This window comes from Palaemon carinicauda, chromosome 20, assembly GCF_036898095.1.
Source record: "Palaemon carinicauda isolate YSFRI2023 chromosome 20, ASM3689809v2, whole genome shotgun sequence".
Lineage (NCBI taxonomy): Eukaryota > Metazoa > Arthropoda > Malacostraca > Decapoda > Palaemonidae > Palaemon > Palaemon carinicauda.
Window position 1 is genome coordinate 23,645,224 of NC_090744.1, and position 20,703 is coordinate 23,665,926.

A 20,703-nucleotide genomic window follows, 5' to 3' on the forward strand; every position below is an offset into this window, starting at 1 on the left:
TCCTCAAGGTAAGTAGAGGTCACGTGAAAATCACCTGGAATTAATTATCTAGAAAAGGATAATACGCTTCCTGATATATATTGTAAGTTAATATGTAGCTTGCTTTGGTTGAATTAATCTAATCTACTCTTGTAAACTAATTTATTTTGGTTATTATTAAATCATACGGTTTTCCAACAAGGTTGATCACGGTGTGACCCCCTCCCCCCCTTTTTTTTATAGATACTCCAATTAATGTAATGCAACATGTATTGAAACCAGGCATTTATACACGACATCAAAACCAATTGGAAACATAAATACCATGTTTCAAGGGCAATAGCTTTTTTTATTGTGTGGTAAACTAGGGGGGAAAAACGGGATGTCTCCTAACCTAACTTAGGGAATGAATGGAGGACCTTAACTTAGCAGTGTATCGGGAAAATGTCGGTTAAATGTAACTATAATAAATCCAGAATTTCTTCATTAATTCAATACCCACCACATGTGCAACTATTTCCTAATAGAATACACAGTCTATCATGAGATGTAAGTGGGAATTACAATGTTTTATTGATTTTATTCAAGGACTAGTGATATGGTGTTGCAAGTATGAGTAGAGTGGATGGTCTACCCTCGCTACCCCCTCCACTAACTGTTGGAGGACAGTTCCACCTCACAAAACCTTTAGCAGCTACTTTCAGCTCATGTGTAAAGAGTATAATGTTTGTATATAGTGCCAGAACTAAGGTGGCTCAGGTTACTATATGAGGTAAATATTATACTTAAATCTCCAGCAAAACTGGAACTCACTACAAGAAATAGACAAGTGCTGGCCATTTTGGAATTTTGGTTTTATTATAGTTTCGGATCCCCAGTGGGAACCGGGGGATTTGGCTGGGGAAAGCATATTGGGAAAACGATATTTAATGATAGAACCTTTTTCTTCATTATACGTTATTTTCGGTAAAGTTTTACTGTACAATAATACCGTATTCCCTCCTGTTCGTTCGTATGTACATGCGTGTTAACCACTTTTAGAACTATATAACAGTTTTTGGATATAGTTATTCTGATGGGAAACTGGTGTGTTTGGTTGGGAAAACAAGAAAAATTATCAATTTTCAGCTATAGTAAAGGGAAAAAAATGTACAATAAACACATGATAACCAGTTGAAAAAATTATTTGTTTAGGTGAGTGGTGGTTTGAAATTAGTGTCGTAATTACCTATGATATACTGTACATTACATCCCTCATTATTATTTTTACTATTATTAATTATTATTACTTTTATCATTATTATTATTATTATTATTATTATTATTATTATTATTATTACTACTACTACTACTAACTACGCTACAACCCTAGTTGGAAAAGCAGGATGCTTTAGGACCAAGGGCTCCAACAGGGAAAACTATCCCAGTGAAAAGATGAAATGAGTAAATAAGTAAAGTATATGAGAAATGATGAATAGTTAAAATAAAATATTTTAAGAACAGTAAAAACATTAAAATAGATCCTTCATATGTAAACTATAGGCTATAGAGAGACTTAATATGCGTACTTCCAGATCCCCGTGCATTCATCTTCAAGGAAGTACTATACCTAAGATTCACGTTAGGAGGAAAAATACACCAGTTCAAGGTCCTGTGTTTCAGCCTGTCCACTGCACGCTAGGTGTTCACGAGGAGGAGGAAAAATTTACCAGTTCAAGGTCCTGTGTTTCAGTCTGTCCACTGCATGCTAGGTGCTCACGAGGGTATTCACCCTAACGTTCTCCTAATCCCACAAGAACAGCATTCGTCTACTTCGTTACCCAGACGATTGGCACTTTCTAGCAGACTCCTCCATCGAGACAAACTTCTCTTATTTTGCCGAGATCTGAGGATCATGGTAAATTATGAGAAGTCTCACCCACAACCATCCCAAGACAGGGTATATTTAAGAATGAGAATCAGGACCAAACTAAGCAAGGTCTTTCCATCTGAGGAATGAATAAAGAGACTGAGAGATATAGCCCAGATCTTCCTCTCACGAGACAAATTGTCAGCACACCAGTGGGAAAGGCTGCTGGGACACCTAATTTCCCTAGAGAAGTTGGTTCTTATCGGTCATCTGCACATATCTCTATATTGGCAGTTGAAGACCTTTTGATGTCAGCATGTGGACCCACCAGCACTCTGGTACTGGAAGATCAAGAGCAGAAGAAAGACCTGAGATGGTGGGTGTTGGACACCAACCTGGTCAGGGGAGGAGACCTTCTCTCTCCTCCCTCGGATTTGTTGCTCTTCACAGATGCAGCACAAGAAGGGTTGGACCTCATCGGTTGCACCTCAGGATATCCGAACGTTGGTCCAAATCCGAGCAGCAGTGCTACATAAACCTCTTGGAAATGAGGACAGTCTTTCTTGTCCTCAAGCACTTCCATCGGCTCCTTTCAGGACATTCCATCGTGCTGATGAGGAACAACACTACAGTGATGTCACACATAAACAAACAATTCGGTAGTCCTTTATGCCGGGTTCATCCCTGGCAAGAAGAACGTGCTAGCGGACAATCTGAACAGGAGGACTCTGTAGGTTCCGAATGGTCCTTGAAACATGTTACATTTTGGTGTTGTTCCTGAGTTTTGTAGCTAAGACTCAAAATCCGGCTGTTGGTGATCCTAGATTCTGGCCCTTCTGGATTGAGACTTTTGAGTCTGTTTTGTAACAAATGATCCTGATCATCTGTTTACTCTGCCCTGTGGAAGAAAACCGATGAGCCCACCCGCAGATCAGCAGGCTCTTCATAAGCATGGGGAGAACAAGAGAAGAATACAAAGAATTCTATATCCTCTGAGATCAGGCAGGTAATTGAGAGTACCATTCAATCAGACCACTCTCATTCCGGCTGCCGTACCTGTGCTCATGACGTGAGGTGTTTCCGCACAGGCCTGGCGTTTTAAGAAGAATTTTTGTGACGCAGGTGTTACAAGCTGTGGAAATGGTAAATTACGTTCACCGCCCACTACCTGCAAGACATAACCCACAGGAACCTAGACACATTTACCTTAGGTCCTGTGATAACTACACAAAACGTTGTCAGTTAACATCTCGGCTCCCTTGTGGGTTAAGTAATAGTTGGTTGAGGGCAGGGGTTACCTGCGAGTAAGTCTGGAATTAATATGTTAGTGACTGGCCACTTCCTTTTTCCTTCTCCTCTCCCTTTGGGATCAGCATCCAAGGAACTCTGCAAGCTGACCGCCTGTAACTGCAGGTGGGTCCGATGTCTTGTGTAACCTGATAAATGTGTGTATATTTATGTCCCCATCCTCTAAGCAAGGTGGAGTCGGGCAATGTATAGGTTGATTAAGAAGATTAGCTCTAATTTTGTGCTTACCTTCTCAAGTCATATTGCTAAATTCAACTTGTTCCGTAACCGAAATACAAACCACGCTATTTACATAGGGTTTTCTTTCGGCGTAGCTGAAATGACGAGCCATTAGATTTTTAACGAGGGTTAACTACCCCCCGCTAGTTAGCAGGGGGTAGGGGAGGGGTAGCTTGCTACCCCTCCCCCCCCACACACCGGTGAGTTGTCTCACTTCACTTTTGGCTCGGACGAAGTACAGACGTTGCTGTTTTCGCCCTCGTTAATGACAGCCTTAATTTTTTTTTTTGCTTTTTCTTGTTTCTGTGTGTTTGGAAGTTGGCCTCGACCGTTATCGTCGTTATGCGCAAGTGCCCTGAACTCGCTGGCTGCCCTTGTGGGACCTTAATGTCTGCGGAGGACACCGATCCTCACACCCTTTGCCCGCAGTGCCGAGGCCGATGGTGTGATAGGGAGAATACTTGCAGTGAGTGTAGGGAGTGGTCTGCCTCCCAGTGGGAGAAGTTCGGCCGTCGGCGCAAGAAGTCCAAGAGAGACCGTTCTCCTTCAGGGGCAACCTTGAAGAAGGAAGGTTCTAAGGACTCCTCTTCCGCCGCCCGAACCTCCTCCGAAGCTCCCACTCGATCAGTCTCTCGTGAGAGACTGCCGAGTGGTAACGCAGGCCCTAGTGGTGTTTCCCGACCTCGGGGTGCGGGAGAGGGCGTTGCCTCCCTTAGCGTGGCAGCTCCCTCTTCTCCTCCGGGGGAGGATAATTTGGAATTTGATGAATATGACCAAACTGTGTCTAATAATGATTTGTTCCAGCTTTGGGCTTCCTTGGGGCTTAAGGGCTAGCCCTCCAAGGAAGCCCTGTTTGACCTGATCCAGTTGGGGGCTGCAGTCAAACAGTCGCCGATAATACTGGAGGTATTCCCTTCGGATTTTGTCGACACTGTTTTGGCTGAGCCTTCCGACGGGTCTGGTCAAACCCTTGATACGGCTCCTGTTGCGGATGTTGTTGAAGGCTCTCCGCCCCCCTCCGAAGATCCTCCGAGGGGGGTGGGGAGTCCCACGGTCTCTCCTGCGGGCGGGTCTTCCTCTCGGGGGAGCGCGCTGACAGAGACTCCTCTTCGGAGGACTGATGACCCGGACGCCCTTCCTCGTGGTCGTATTCGACGTAAGGCCCGTCGACCTCTCCGCAGCAGAGGACTTCCTTCTCCCTATAAGGGAGTTAAGAGGTGCCTCTTTGGGTCATCCTCTCCTGTTCCTCCCCCTAAGGAGGAGCCCTCCCGTCAGGAGCAGACCGTCGCAGCAGCGCACCTTGACCTCTCCGCGGATCGTTCGCGATCCCCTACGCCTGCCAGACCTTCCGACCTGCCTTCTCCGTTCCTGGCTGCAGATGCGCTTTGGGCGCCTTCTCACCCTGTTATCCAACAGGCACTGATCCCTTCAGGGAAAAGGGACTCTACTCACGGTGTGGGTATGTCCCTTGCACGTCAGGGTTCCCCTGCGCGCCCACGTGCAGTAGCGCACAAGCGCTCCCCAGAGTTACAGTCTTCGGACTTAACTTGCCAGATCTCCTGTTTGGCAGCGATCTCCTGCTCGCCAGCGCTCTCCTCCTCGCAGGTCTCCTGCGAAGCAGCGCCCTCATGTTCCTGATGTGGGCAAGGCGCACCCACGTTTTCCTGAGCGCCCTCATTCTCCTGTGCGCAGCCACGCTACCGCTCAGCCTGTGCCTGATGTGCGCCCAGCGCGCCAACAATCACCACCGTGTCCACGATCGCCAGATCTGAACTTAGGCAAGGGTTCCATCCTGTCGCCTCGCCCACGCGCCTCTGCGCGCCCTTCTGCTCCGGTGCAACAGCGAGCCAAAGCTCCTGTTCGCGAGCATTCACCTGCGCGTTTGTCTCCGTCCACCTCCTCTGATGTGCGCAGTAATCTTACTACGCGCCAACGATTTCCTGCGCGCCCACGCGATCACTCGCCTGTGCGCAAATGTTCTCCTGAGCGCCATCGCCCTCTTAAGTCTGATCGCCCCAGGTCTCCGACTCGTCCGCGTGATAAATCGCCTGTGCGCAGTCGTTTGCCCGTCCGTGGTATGCGCCGTCGTTCTCCGGAGCACACGCGTCATCGCTCGCCAACGCGCCAGCACTCCCCGCCTGGCAAACGCTTGCCAAGTCGCTCGCGACTTATTTCGCCCGAACATCGCCAGTCTGCTACGCGCCGCCATCGGTCGCCTAGTGCTCAGCGCACTCCTTCACCTACGCGATCACGTGCTCCTTCACGTGCGCGCCAACGCGTTCCCTCGCCATCGTGTCTCCGCCTGCGCGCCCACACGCCATCGTGTCTCCGCCTGCGCGCCCACACGCCATCGTGTCTCCGCCTGCGCGCCCCCTCGCCCGCGAACGAACGCACCCACGCGCATTCTTCCACACGCGCATTCTTCCACACGCGGCAATGCGCCCGCGCTTTGGAAATCGCCCGCACGCGATTCCTCGAATGCCTTTTCGCGTGAGAGCCGCCGTGATCCCCATTCTCGCCGGGATTATCAGCGAGGTCAACTGATAGGGACGCGGACTTCCGGATCAGCCTCTGGATCGCCACCCGCAAGCGTAGGATTACATACCAGGACCAGGAAGGATCTAGGGAGAGGTCCATGCAACATTCTTTTTCTTCTTCATTTCATGCAGGCCCCGTGGTGTCCACTCCAAAGGGTCAGGAGATCCCCTTCCCTCCAGCTGGGATAACTGACACAGCGTCAGTTACCCGTCAGCCTTGGTTCCGTCACATAATGAACGCAGTGGTTCAGGCTGTAAAGCCTGCCCTCGTTGATATGGGACTTAAACCAACGGCAGACTCATCCCCACTGAAGAGAAGGAGAGGAGTGGACTTCGTGGTGACTTCTCCTCGGGAGAAGTTGGCTCCCAAGAGGTCGGTCAGGAGGACTCCTACGCCTTCTCCTTCGCGTGCTGTTTCTCCGTCCCCTGTGGACGGGGTGGTCCCGTCCTCAGAAGAGTCCAGCGAGGAGGGGTTGTCCCCCACGGCACCAATGGGAGGAACTCCTCCTCTTCGGAGAGAAGCTTCACGCGAGGAAGCCCCCTTCCGGACCTCTTTGCTGGAGTCCTGTATTCCTCCTAGGAGGGAGCCCAAGGACTCCAAGACGATTCCTAAAACGTCATCCAGGATCCGTCCAGAGCCAACTAGACCCCGGGAGGACGTCCACGTAACTCCCCAAGAAGAGCCTTTGGGGACCGGAGACTTAGCTGCCAGTCCGCAAGGAGGAGATCAGTTCGAGTCGGAGCACGCTTTCTGGCAGGTCCTAGGCTTGATGAGGCAACTCAACAAGTTTAAGGACCCAGAGACTGCCCCTCGTGAAGGCAAGGACACGGTGCTAGACCAAGTCTACGGCACCCAGAAACCCCCTAAGTCCAGCGCAGCTTTGCCTTGGTCCAAAGGGGTGAAAGGGGCCAGGGACAGGGTCGAAGCCCAGCTCTCCGAGCTCGCCTCCTCCTCCTCCTCCTGCCGGGTTCAAACTCCTCCCGCCTCCTCGAGTACATCAGAGGAGGTACTTTGAGATCATGGGGGAGTCCAGTATGGCCCTTCCGCTCCACCATTCTGTGGAAGAGCTGACCAGGGGAACTCCTCTCGAGAAGCTCTCCGTCCGGCAGGTGACGTTCTCGGCGTCGGAGATCCTGAACCTTGAGAAGGTCGCGAAGAGTGCCATGCAGGCAACTTCGTGGCTGGATGTTTGGCTGGGATTTCTGGGCATCCTTTTGCGCTCTGAGGACCTGTCCAAGGAGAGCAATAGGAAGGCTTTGGAGACCTTCCTCCCCTCGGGCACGCGTTCGATCGAGTTCCTCGCTCACCAGGTTGCTAACCTGTGGGCTAACTCGATCCTCAAGCGTCGCGACGCAATGACCGAGAGGTTCCATCTAAAGGTCCCCGCCGTGGATGTCTGCAGGCTCAGGCACTCCTCCGTCACTGGGAGGGATCTGCTTGAGCCCAAGGACATAGAACGAACAGCTGAGAGGTGGAGGAGATCGAATCAAGATTCTCTCCTCCAGAGGGCCCTGACATCTCGGCTCTACAAGTCTCGGGCACCTCAACAGCAACAGCACCCTCGCAAGACTCTGAAGCAGGCTCCGGCAGCTAAGACAGGGGTGTCTAAGCCGCAGCCCTTTCAGACCAAGGACAGAAGGCGCGGCAAGTCCTCTAGGGGAGGAAAGAATCCTAGGGGAAGCGGCTGCGGCCGCAAGCGCTAGGATCGGCAATCCCCCCGCGCGTCCACCTGTGGGGGGATGCCTGAAAAGTTGCGTGTACAGGTGGCAGCAACTTGGGGCCGATTCTTGGACGGTCTCTGTGATCGGCCAAGGTTATCGTGTCCCATTCACGACATCTCCACCTCCCCTGACAGCGAATCCAGTGTCGCTGAACTCCTATGCCATGGGATCGGCAAAGGGGTTACCCCTTCGGGCAGAAGTCGAGACCATGCTGAAGAAGGATGCTCTCCAGGAGGTCGACGACGGCTCCCCAGGCTTCTTCAGTCGACTCTTTCTTGCAAGCAGACACGGTCAGACTTGCAGTGAGATCGCAAGACTTCATGTGCACACTGGATCTGAAGGACGCGTACTTCCAGATCCCAATCCATCCGTCTTCCAGGAAGTACTTGAGATTCAGCCTAGACAGCAAGATCTACCAGTTCAAGGTGCTGTGTTTCGGTCTCTCCACAGCACCCCAGGTGTTCACCAAGGTGTTCACACTGATTTCGTCTTGGGCGCACAGGAATGGCATTCGTCTCCTCCGTTATCTGGACGACTGGCTGCTCCTGGCAGACTCGGAGTCGACCCTTCTTCGACACCGGGACAGGCTTCTGGAGGTTTGCCGAGATCTGGGGATCATGGTACTGTAAATCTCGAGAAGTCCTCTCTGCTTTCGACGAAAAGACACCGATCTCCACAAAGCCTTTCCATCAGACGACAGGATAGCAAGGCTGAGGAGGGTCGCAGAACCTTTCCTCAGGCGGGAAGAGCTTCCGGCCCAATCATGGTTACGTCTTCTAGGTCACCTCTCCTCCTTGGCACGTCTAGTTCCGACCGGCCGCCTCAGGATAAGATCCCTGCAATGGTGGCTAAAGTCCCGGTGGAATCAGGGCTCCGATTCCCCGGACTTTCTGGTTCCTATAGGACCCACGGAACTGACAGATCTTCGGTGGTGGCTGAACGACGTGAACCTTCGAAAGGGAGTGGATCTTCTCGTGCTCCCCCTGGATTTGACTCTGTTTTCGGATGCGTCAAAAGAAGGGTGGGGGGCCCCACATTCTGAACCAAAGGATCTCAGGCCTTTGGTCAGAATCAGAAAAGTACCTCCACATCAACCTGCTAGAAATGAAGGCCGTTTTCCTGGCTCTTCAACAGTTCCAACGGACCATGGCGGGCCACTCCGTAGGGGTGATGAGCGACAACACCACGGTAGTGGCTTACATCAACAAGCAGGGAGGTACCTTTTCTCCACAGCTATCCCATCTTGCAGTAGAGATTCTGAGGTGGTCCGAAGCCCACTCCGTCACACTTTCGGCTCGCTTCATTCGGGGCAAGAGGAATGTGCTCGCCGACAGTCTGAGCAGGGCGACGCAGATAGTGAGTACCGAGTGGTCTTTGGATCCTCAGATAGCCAACAAAGTCCTGACTTTGTGGGGTTCCCCGACAGTAGATCTGTTCGTGACAGCCTTGAATTTCAAGCTGCCCTTGTACTGCTCTCCAGTTCCGGACCCCAAGGCTCTCTGGCAAGATGCTTTTCAGCAGAGGTGGGACAACATCGATGTTACGCCTTCCCACCATTCTGTCTGATAAGAAGGGTGCTCAACAAGACCAGACTATCGGTCAATCTCTCCATGACTCTTGTAGCTCCGCTGAGGCATCACGCGGAATGGTTCCCGGACCTTCTGCAGCTCCTGACGGAGCTTCCGAGGGAACTCCCCCCACGACACGAGCTACTCAGACAACCACACTGCAACATCTTCCACAAAGCCGTAGCGTCGCTTCGGCTTCACGCCTGGAGACTATCCAGCGTCTCCTCACGGAGAGAGGATTTTCGCAACAGGTTGCGGACAGGATGTCTCGCCACCTGCGCAAGTCCTCTATCGGAGTCTACCAGGCGAAGTGGAAAGTCTTCTGTGGTTGGTGTCATGGGAAGGGTATCCCTCCGCTCGATGCCACTATTCCAGCAATAGCAGAGTTCCTTATGTATTTACAGGAGGAAATGCGCCTTTCAGTTCCGGCGGTGAAAGGCTATCGCTCAGCCTTAAGCCTGGCTTTTAGGCTGAAAAGAGTGGACATTTCCTCTTCGTTAGAACTTTCTCTACTCATACGCAGCTATTAGCTTACTTGCCCTCAGTCAGAAGTAAGACCTCCTCCTTGGAACGTGGTTCAGGTCCTCAGGGCTCTGAAGAGAGCCCCGTTTGAATCATTACGCCAGGCGTCTGATCGCCACTTGTCTTGGAAGACGGCTTTCCTGCTCGCTTTGGCCTCAGCCAAGCGGGTCAGTGAACTTCATGGTTTTTCTTACGACGTCGCCCATTCAAGGGGATGGGGGGAGGTAACGTTCAGGTTCGTCCCTGAGTTTGTTGCCAAGACTCAGAATTCTGGGGTGTCAGACCCTAGGTTCGACTCCGGGGTAACGAGTCTTCGTTCTGTAACAACTGACCCAGACCATCTGTTACTTTGCCCAGTGAGGAGTCTGAGGCGTTACTTGAAAAGAACAGCTGCAGTCCGTCCTCATGTGCAAGCGTTATTCATAAGCACAGGAAGGACGAAGAGGAGGGTCACCAAGGACACCATCTCGGCCTGGATCCGGAAGGTTATTCAACACGCCTTGAATCCTGACCCTCCTCCGTCACGTCGCCCTAGAGCGCACGATGTCAGGGGCATCGCTACGTCCCTGGCTTTCAAGAGAAATTTCTCTGTGATGCAGGTCTTGCAAGCTGGGGTGTGGGAGCACCAAACGACATTCACAGCCCGCTACCTGCTGGACGTGACCCACAGGAGCCTCGATACCTTCTCTATTGGCCCTGTGGTGGCTGCACAACAACTGGTCTAACCTCAGGCTCCTTAATGGACAGGTAGCAGAAGGTGGGGGGCATTGTTACCCGGTGTTAGTCTGCGTGATTGAAAGAGTATGTCTGGCCGTTACTTCTTTCTTCATTCTCCCCTCCCTTGGGGAAAGCAGCAGCCTGGTCTTTGCATAGCTGACCTCAACCTCTGCAGGTAAACCATGCTCCCTTGTGCTCCTAGTATTAGCTGTAATACTGTTTGCGTCCCCCATACCCTGACGAGGTGGTATTGGGAACTTCCTAGCCTAGATTTCTATCTAAAGAACTCCAGGTCAACTTCCTCCACACACAACTTATGTAGGCCGCACGTTCGTAGCAAGCAACGATAAGTGCGAGGTGCAGGGACCCCCTTTCTCGAGTGCTGCTCACTTGGATTTCGGGTCCCCGGGTAAAAGCTAAAGCCAGTAAGGCTGGGGACTTTCCACCCTTCCTAAGGGGTAAGTCACCCTATGTAAATAGCGTGGTTTGTATTTCGGTTACGGAACAAATGACAAATTCGGAGATAATTTGTATTTTTCCTAACCATACAAACCTTAGCTATTTACACATATTTGCCCACCAGCCCTGTCCCCCAAGTCAAGTCCTACCTCTAAGTGAAGTGAGACATCTCGCCGGTGTGTGGGGGGAGGGGTAGCAAGCTACCCCTTCCCTACCCCCTGCTAACTAGCGGGGGGTAGTTAACCCTCGTTAAAAATCTAATGGCTCGTCATTTCAGCTACGCCGAAAGAAAACCCAATGTAAATAGCTAAGGTTTGTATGGTTAGGAAAAATACAAATTATCTCCGAATTTGTCATGTTAGCACCAATTGCCCAGGCCGTCATCCTATAAGGATCACGAGATGTCAGGGTGCCCTCTAAACAGCTCTTGTGTAGCACAGTGTGTCACCTTGGGACAGTCTCCAACCAGTTGGTTGTAGGATTTTCACCTGCCATGGGTTGAGTCTACTATGTTATGAGCATGAGGTTTATACTGTAAATAGTGCTTCACAAATGACAAATTTGGAATAATTTGTATTTTTCCTAAGTATAAAGACCTGAAGCTCTTTGCACATACTGGTCCTGCCAACACCTTCCCCCAGAAGTCCTGCTGCAATTGCAAAGGGACAGTTGTTTACTACTGCTGGCGTGAGTGGGGTGGCTGGGCTACCTTCGCTAACTAGCATTGGATAGTAACACCTCGCAAAACTTTAATGGCTGGTTACAGCTAGCGCCAAAATAGTACTCCAATGTAAAGAGCTTCAGGTTTGTATAGTTGGGAAAAATACAAATTATATTACAAATTTGTCATATTTAGGCCTATGAGTTTTCCTAACCCCCATATAAACAAAATTATGGGGGATCCCAGTGGGAGTTCTTTTTCTTGAGGAGAAATGCAAAAAATGAGCGATTTACAGTATTAGTAATGGTCAGAAATTCACAATGAACACAAGATAGCCAGTTGTAAAAAATATGTGGTTCATACACTCTAAGTGGCTTGAAATTAAAATGAAAGTATCATAGTCACGTATAATTTATATCACATCCCTCAAATGGTCTTTGTTCTGTCATGGATCGCTTTGCTGACAATTAAATATCTCTTTGCGTGTCTGTTCTGGCAAGTGACATGGATTTTTTGCCCACTCCGTCAGTGTGGGTCACTAATAAAGTATCATAAATGTCTTTGATTCATATCATGTACAGTGCTGCACCTCAATTGGTCTTTGCTCCACCGGGGTCATTTCCACTTGCTAATACTGTAAACATTATCTACTTACTCCAGTATTCTGGCAGCCAGTCGTACATGAATGTGTTGTGCACACCAATTGTGTGGATAAGTATTTCAGTGATGTTTTTTTACTTTCAGTTGAGCAGCAATAGCTTTACAGTTCTTTCTCATCTTATGCAAGGCGAAAGGTTTCTTAGTAGCAACTGGCAACGCTTCCTTCCCCGAGAATATATTTACATATGTAGCACTACTAATCAGTATGTTGATAGCCTCCCTTATCCCTTTCCTACTCTAGGATATTCCTGGGATGCTTTGGAGACGCTAATGATTTGAAGAACGTCGATAGAATCACTAGTACTGTATGTACTGGTAACGTATCCACTTGGGAAGAGGATCTTGGTACGTTCCTACCTCTTACGTAAGGTAAGAGCTTTCATTTATTCTTACACATAAGCAAACCTTGTGTGCTTCAAGTAGGGAATATGTTTTCAGCACGATCCAGAACCGGCCGTTGAAATTGTTAACGAGGTAGTTCATGACTGGTGTTGAATAATCGTACTTTTCATTTTTGTTTTTTTCAGGAAGTAAATGTTGGCTATTGATTGCTATGGATGTGAAGGGTGGATATTGCATCCACTTTTAGACAAACTAGCAGTAGATCCATGCTTTCTCTGTTCTTCTCGCTATGGTTGTTATTGTTTCTAATCATCCCCTTGTGCCAAGTGTAGGTGGTAGCCTCCTGTGCAGTGATGGGCATATGCTTTGAGGGAGAGGAAGAGGGCTGACCCTTTACTAGGGTCTGTCTTGCCAAAACAACATAGAGTAGGTTTTTTGCTGCTGCTTTCCGCTCATTGAGTGCACCCGCTACCGCCGCCGCAACACTTGCCCCCAAGGGAGTATGCATGAGGAGGTAGAAGCACCCAGAATTATGCCGGCTTTTCATAATCTGGTGGCACTTAGGGTTCTCCTAGTCTTTGCTGCACCCTATTGGAAGTTGGAGGCTCTTCTCATATGTGCATATCTCTGACGACGACATTAGACTCAAGGAAGGCTTGGCCCTCTTTAGGTGTTTCAGGTAGGTCCTGTACAAGTAGGGAGTGGGTAGCTAAGGCTACCTATCTTGATGTCCCCAATGCCAGTGTCTCCCTTTGGTGATGCCAGTGGTGGCCTATTTGGTAAAGTCCCTGGCTGGTGATTGCCAGACTGGGGTTTGAGTCCTGCTCAAACTCTTTAGTTCCTTTGGTTTCTGTAACCTCACCATCCTTGTGAGCTAAGGATGGGAGGTTTGGGGGAAGGTATAGGTCTATGCAGAGTCATCAGCAGCCGTTGTCTGGCTCTCCCTGGTCTTAGCCTGGATGGAGAGGGGGCTTGGGTGCTGATCATTGGTATATATGGTCAGTCTAGACTCTAGGGCAATGTCACTGTCCCTTGCCTCTGCCATTCATGAGCGACCTTTAAAAAACATGGCTCCGGAGTCAGCCAGTGATTCCTTCCCCCAATCTTAGGGACAGTATTGCTTCATCATGTGACTATGGTGCCTGCTAGAAAGTTCCATCAATAGGATGTGTCACGTCCTAGGTTGGGCATAGATCAGCCCTTGATCTGAAAGGCTATGGCCAGGTTCCTACTCTTCCCCCATACATTTCCCCTGACCCTTGATCCTTGAAGTCCGGCACCATTGCGAAGTAACTTCTGCTCCTTCTATGCCTATGACCCCACTTGTGTATATTGTGAACTTCTGGGAGTGTGCCTAGCCCTCCCTTGTGACATTATTTGCCAATGTGGTGGTTCCTGTTGGACCAACCCCTGTAGTTTCTCCCCTCTGGGGATCATTGTCGTTGGTTGCTCAGATTTATACACCTCTGTTTGCAGAGCCTGAGATGCGAGTTGGGAAGAGGAAGTAATGTGCCTGTTCTTATTCCTTCGACTCCTGTCAGCAATCGAGACGTATGCTTAATGGATCATTTCATGAAATCGGGAAGAGATTGTGTTCCTTACCACCTCTTTCTTGGTCCTGCCAGTGCTGAGGATGAGTCGCTGACACTCAGGTCTGAGGTGTTGGGCCTTTCTTCAGATATTGCAGAGCCGTCATGTGATACAAGAACGTCCTCTTGTTTGCCACCCAATGCTTCTTGTAAGAAGGGAATGGATAAGCTCTCGAACGTGGGGTCATACTACGACAGTTTCGGAATTTTGGCTACAAAAGTAAGGGATATTTCCTTCCACTCTTCGGCGTGGGAGACTAAAGGAGAGAGACTATAAAACATGCCTACTCGCTTTGCTGATGATAGGCAGCAAAAGAGAGTTTTGAGAGTCGGATCCCTGACCAACAACCTTTTGGAAGGCTTAAACCAGTACGCATAAGAGCCTTGAAAATGAATGTTATCATGTATTCTGGAGGCCTAAATCATGGGCTGGATAAGACTGGTTAAAGCTCCTCACAAGAATACATAACTCCCATGAGATGTCTATACCCTACTGTCGAAAAACTGTTCAAGGCTAAGTGGTAGCTTATGACAGGAGTGACTGAAAGAAGCAACTCCTGGCAAAGGAAAACAAGGAAATTCGTGATCTGGACTGGAGATGTTCTTGCTGGAGAAGAATTCCTTGTATGACACAAATCAGAAAAGATGGCTCTATGTCCCTAGTTGACAGCTACAGAGGACCATCACAGGCACCCAAATATCCCCTGCAGTACCTAGCGAAAAACCCTTCGCTCAGAGGAGATGCTGTTAGAGTCCAACTGTGAGGCTCCAGTGACTTAACTGATTGATGGTACCTCCGAAGGTGTGATTGACGGAGAAGTGAGGGCCACTAGGGTAGTTCTTTCAGGACCTTGACCATTGCTACCAGGATACCACTTGGCTTGTGGCAAACTGATAGCCTAGGATCATTCCGAGTTTTGGAGTAATCAAAACTTGGTTGATTAGTTGCCAGATCAGCCTGAACGTTGGAAAGCCGTACACGTTCAGGTGATCCCATGAGTGTTGGAAGGCGATTTTGAACAAAGTCTATGGGTCTGGAATGGGGGAGAAAAAACTGGGAGCTTCCTTTTTAGCCATGTGGCGAACAGGTTGGTCCCTAGAGAACCCCACAAAACCAGAAGCCTTTATGCTATGCAGGGATTTAGGGACCACCCTGACCTAATAACTTGTCCCTTACAACTGAGTGATTGTCTGCTACTACATTCCTCTTGCCCAGAACGTACCAGGCTTACGACTATACTGCGTTGAATGCCTCCCCGATGTGCATCCTCTACGTCAGCTCGTAGAATGAGCACAGGATTGTGCTCCCTTGCTTGATATAAACCACTACAGTGGTTGTGTTGCAAAACACACTACTGAATGCTTCTTCAATGTTTTTTGGAATGCTTGCAGAGGTAGAAAAGCTGCTTGCATTTGCAGAACATTGAGGAGCTTCTTACCACACCCCTGAAATGACAATATTGTTCAAGTGTAGGCTCGAAACCTCTTTTGACGCATATAAGCACAGTTGCATGTTTGGAGGTGGGTGGAGACTCGCACTGCAGAGGTGGGTAGAGACTCGCACTGAAAAACCATAAAGAGTCTGTAGTGGAAGGATATGTCTGAGGCCTTAGTCCTACAGTGGATGATGATGAAAATCTGGTCAACATAATTGATAGGCATAACTCTTCTTGTGTGTCAAAATTCCAGTTGAAGGACAAACCTTGATTAAATGATGATTGAAGACGCTCTTATTTGGAGAAGTCAAAGGCCTGTCAACTTTGGAAGGGTAACAGATCAGATTTGACTTTGAATAACTATACTTACAGTAGCTAAGAGCTGTTGCTGTAAAACAAACTTGTTGCATATGAAGAAGATGCTACTTTATTCACATAGTCTATCTCCTGAATGAAGGGCTATGGTTGCTGAGTCCCCTTAATAGAGATATTGCTGAAATTAGTATATGGTGCTAATTATGGGGGATAAAGTTGAACCCTAACAAAACTCAAAGTATGATTTTGAATACATAAGGTTGAGGGCTGTGGCTCCTCAACATTCACATCTCAGCATTAATGATTTCTTTTACTATATACATCTTCAAAATTTTTGTGATTCTTGATTGAAAATTTACTATTGAGAAACATTTTTAGTTGGTTTATTCTTCAATTGCTAAAATAATGGCTTATTGAGGAAGTCTTTTTAGACTTGGTGATCAGTCTATCTTTAGCAAATGTTTTAATTAATTCATTCTGCTCGTGTTTTGAGTATTGTCCTCTAGGCTGGTCCATCAAATTTTTCATTCTTGATCTGGATATCAATCTGTGGCACTGTCAGTTCAGTTAGTTCTTTATGCTTGTTACGCAAGATTTTTCATAATTCAGGTCATCCTTTCCATTAATATCCAACCAAACTGTGCCAATAGCCCAGTAAGCTTCAATTATATTGAATCAACCAGGTTTCTTGCATTTGAGCAGAATTCTAGAGGTCCATTCCAATGGAAATATTCTTTTATCTCCTGATCCTTCAGATTTGCATGAGTTATCTTTTTGTTGTCCCTTTTGACCTGTATCTTATTTTTGTTGAAATAAAATATGAGGTTCAAAATACATGAGGCCAACTTTTTATTTAAATTTCAGGAAGTATTAGAAAAAAAAAATTTTCTTCGTCTTAATAAATTCCCTAGATAGAATATTTTTTATCCCTAATAACAACTTTTTTCTTCAAACCTCTGCACAATTCTACCGTACAGTATATCCTATACCCTGTGAATTGGAACTATTCATCTTTAAGACCAATTTTGGATTATGGAGAAGATGAACTCTGCAACTTGAAGCCTCGGAAGACAAATTATCTGAGGAGATGTAATTCATTCTCTACTCTAACATTTATAATTTATTTTCATGACCCTCCTTATTGTTTAGGATCTTATCTTACCTATTACTAGATACTCATCTTTAAAAGTGTTAATTTTATCAAAAAGAATATGCTTATCAAAATCTGTTCAAAACTTTTATAAAATTTATTGAATACCTTCGAATAGAAACTTGCAAATGAAGTCATACAAAAAAGAATACATACATGGTTTTTCAATGATTTACATAACTTATAAAAAATATTCCCTAGTAAAGGCAAAGTAACAACATAACCATTCTAAGAAAATTTTATTTATGATAAAAGTAAAATATATAAATTTTTATAGTAATTAGTATTTTCATCAACTATACAGTATAAACTCTAGTCCGTTAATAATAAGAGTATGGCTTTACTGAAGTTATGCTCGTAGAAAACTTGAGGGTGATGGTTTTATTTTGTGTTATAGATATTTATGTCTATATAAATAATTATGATTATATTTGTCATATATATGTATATATAAGTAAATATGGTTATATTTGTCAGATTATATATATATATATATATATATATACCTGTATATATAATTTGTATTTGAGCACAATTTAAATATATTTTGTATTAAATAGGGGTAATGTATTTTTAGATCATTAACAAGAATTGTGTATCCTTCACTTATTGTTTTTACATCATTATTAAGAAACCCAAACACTTATTCCCATCTCAGAAGTGAAAGGTTTTTGAGATATGATGGCTTGTGTGTATATATACTCTCTCTCTCTCTCTCTCTCTCTCTCTCTCTCTCTCTCTCTCTCTCTCTCTCATATATTTATTGAGGAAAAATTATCTTTTTGGTTAAGTTCTTAGTTGAAATATTGAACTTTTATTTTATGAATTTCATAACATTGTTTTTTTTCAGTTTTGTTACCATCAAAATATAACTGAATTTGTACATTCTACTTTACCGGGAAGACTAAGGCAAATGGATACTTTTGATAAAGGATTGAAACAGTGGTGACTGATTTTGAGCAATCCAGTATTGAACAGGTAAGAGTATTCGTGTATTGAATTTACTAAAATGGATATTGGTACTAGCTCTTATAGGGGTGGCTACATGAAACTGACCAAGAAAAAGAATACCCCAAAATTCTTGAACTCTTTCTCTTTCAATCTCACCTTATTCATCAATGAACATCTAAATGACAAGCTTGAAAGGTTAGAATGCAATGTTTGATCTACTTTTCAGCATAAAAATAATAGTAAAGGTACACCCTTCAAGACATTCTTCAATCTTCAAAACAAAAACCTATCTTTAACCCTTTTACCCCCGGGGTATCTGGAAATTTCCAACCCTTAACCCCAGGGGGTTATTTTTTTCCCAGCACATTTTGCAGTATATTTTTTTTAAAATTGCTCTAACAACCTTAATTTTTGTCATAGAGAGGTCAGGTTGGTCTCATTCTCTTGGAAAATGCCTGAATTTTCTCAAAAAATTATCAAAAAATATGAAAAACAAATTTTTATAGCATTTTTTTGCAAGGACGTACCGGTACGTCCATGGGGGTAAAGGGATGGCTTTTGTGAAACGTACCAGTACGTCCTTTGGGGGTAAAAGGGTTAATATATACAGTAGATTGAATTAGAATACCTATCACACTTGCCAATTTATGTTCTTTTCATATACAAATCGCATTTATTTGTGTATAGTGAGTTATTAAAATAGAAAATGTGCCACGATTTTACAATTTCCTAGTTTCTTCCCATCTTAATTCCAATCAAGAAACAAGAAAGTTCCTCTTTCAATATACAAACATACTGGACAAAACATTAGGCCCATTTATATCTTGTGCACTGTTTTGTTAAACATTCACCAACTGACCACAAATCATGTCAAAACTATAAAGCCTTTATTATTTATTTAATATTAAAAATGAAAAATAGCTTCTTTTCTTTATAAAGACAGTGATATTACCTTTAACTAAATAAAGGACCATTTAAAAGTTTATGAAATTACAGTATTATAAAATAAAACTAATTATCGTGTCTGCTATACATATAGGAATCATATTACAGTATACTAGTGTGTATCAGTAGCTATGTCATATATTTGGAGTCTGAACATTTCAATGCTTTTTGTAAAATGTACAGTATACTAAGAAATCATATTTCTCTAAACTTTAAGGTTCTTTGTACTGCACATGTCCTTTAAAACTGATCCACATAGGAGTTACTGCTTACAACCTGCCTTCCAAAGCACATTGTAGATGGTACAAAAGGTTCTTTGTTGCAGACCATTATCTTCAATGGTATTGCCATCTACCTTTAACTTTATTATCTGCTTTGCCCCATTTAGATACCCTTTTTTCCAGTTCATGTTCCCTCAATTTTCACCCCTTGTTCAAAAGCCCAATGAGTGTGGGAATATGGTAGCAGTCTCGTCAAATACATTCAAAATCATAATACAGGTAAAAATAACTTCAAAATAATTTACATTTTTGCTATTAAAATTGAAATTGAACTGTTGTTTCCAATTTTTTTTGTACTTTCTAGAACTTTAAACGACATTAGTAATTAGTTTTAATTTCAAAACAGAATCTGTATCGTTTTTTAAAAGCCTAAAAAATTATTCCTTTTCCCTTCTCTGCAATATCCTTACTCTTCTTGTCATGTTTAAAATGTCATAGAAGCAAAGAAGAGATTAACAGTACTGTAATACAAACAAGAAATAAAATGTGCTCTGTAAAGTCAGTTTAACACACTTGCCATAAACAATTCTACATTTCCAAATGTGTTTTCCATTAAAATTTATCTGTATCATCTTTCCCACTGATAATGCTACATTCAGGGGTCAGTCTATCAAAGGCATCCTCTTCCACCAAACCTCTTCTCTCCAGATCATCCTTCACCTTATCTCATCATCTAATTCTCTGCCTCTCTCTCGATCTTCTCTTCCTAAAGTTTTCCTGTATGATCTCTTCCAAAATTACACCATTATGGTATTAGTTAATAGACTTGATAATAGATGAATACTTTTCTAGCAATTCCACCATAGTAGGTCTCTTTTTCTTCATTTCAGTACAACAGAGCTCAGCCAGATCAAGGAGTTCATTGAAAATATCCATATCCCAGTCACCGCCTTTCGAGTCGGCCAATTCCTCTGGTCCGTCCTCTAATTCCCGAGTTTCTAAAACATAGTTCAACTGCAAGAGAGAAAAGGAGTTGCAATGAAATACGATCTTCTTCAAATTTCTTCCATAAAGAAGTTGGGAATAAAGGTACTGTTTACCAATTTTAGCTTAAAGGAATAGATAGTATAACACAAAAATTAACAATACTGTAATTCAATATAGGAGACTGTCATTCAAGGATTCTTACTCTATTTTTTTTTTTTTTTTTTTTAATGGGTTGAATATAAATGTTAATAAGTACAGTACGGTCCCGAATTGTGCGTGTTCGAATTATGTGATTCCCCATTTATGCAGTTGCTAGTTTTCAAAAATAAATTTTCAATATTTAACTTAGCCGGTGATTATAATAGCTGCAGCTCTGCTGCTCGACAGAAAACTCTACGGAAAAAATCCGCCAGCGATCGCTATGCAGGTAGGGGGTGTACTTCAACAGCGCCATCTGTCGTCCAAGTACCCAGTACTCATTGTAAACAAAGAACGCAATTTTCTCTCTGTCGTGCTACCGGCAAGACCTACTAATTCGCTGTTGCTAACTGGATTTGTTTTCACAA

At 45.3% G+C, this 20,703-nt stretch overlaps 1 protein-coding gene and 1 long non-coding RNA gene across 3 annotated transcripts in view; one reads left to right on the top strand and one right to left on the bottom strand.

Moving 5' to 3' along the window:
• LOC137660209 (uncharacterized) overlaps nucleotides 1–20,703 on the top strand; it is a 60,625-nt gene that overhangs the window by 41 nt on the left and 39,881 nt on the right. For both annotated transcript variants that reach the window (XR_011047656.1, XR_011047657.1), the window contains exons 1-3: nucleotides 1–82; nucleotides 17,884–18,011; nucleotides 20,041–20,239. The exon at nucleotides 1–82 is cut by the window's left edge and continues 41 nt beyond it. This is a non-coding gene — a long non-coding RNA (uncharacterized lncRNA). The remainder of the gene's footprint in view (nucleotides 83–17,883; nucleotides 18,012–20,040; nucleotides 20,240–20,703) is intronic.
• The window catches only part of LOC137660208 (interleukin-1 receptor-associated kinase 4-like), a 59,053-nt gene continuing 57,452 nt past the window's right edge, over nucleotides 19,103–20,703 (bottom strand). Inside the window, exon 9 of the mRNA XM_068394923.1 lies at nucleotides 19,103–20,164. Within this exon, the coding sequence (XP_068251024.1) occupies nucleotides 19,964–20,164 (201 nt within the window). The 3' untranslated portion in view covers nucleotides 19,103–19,963. The remainder of the gene's footprint in view (nucleotides 20,165–20,703) is intronic.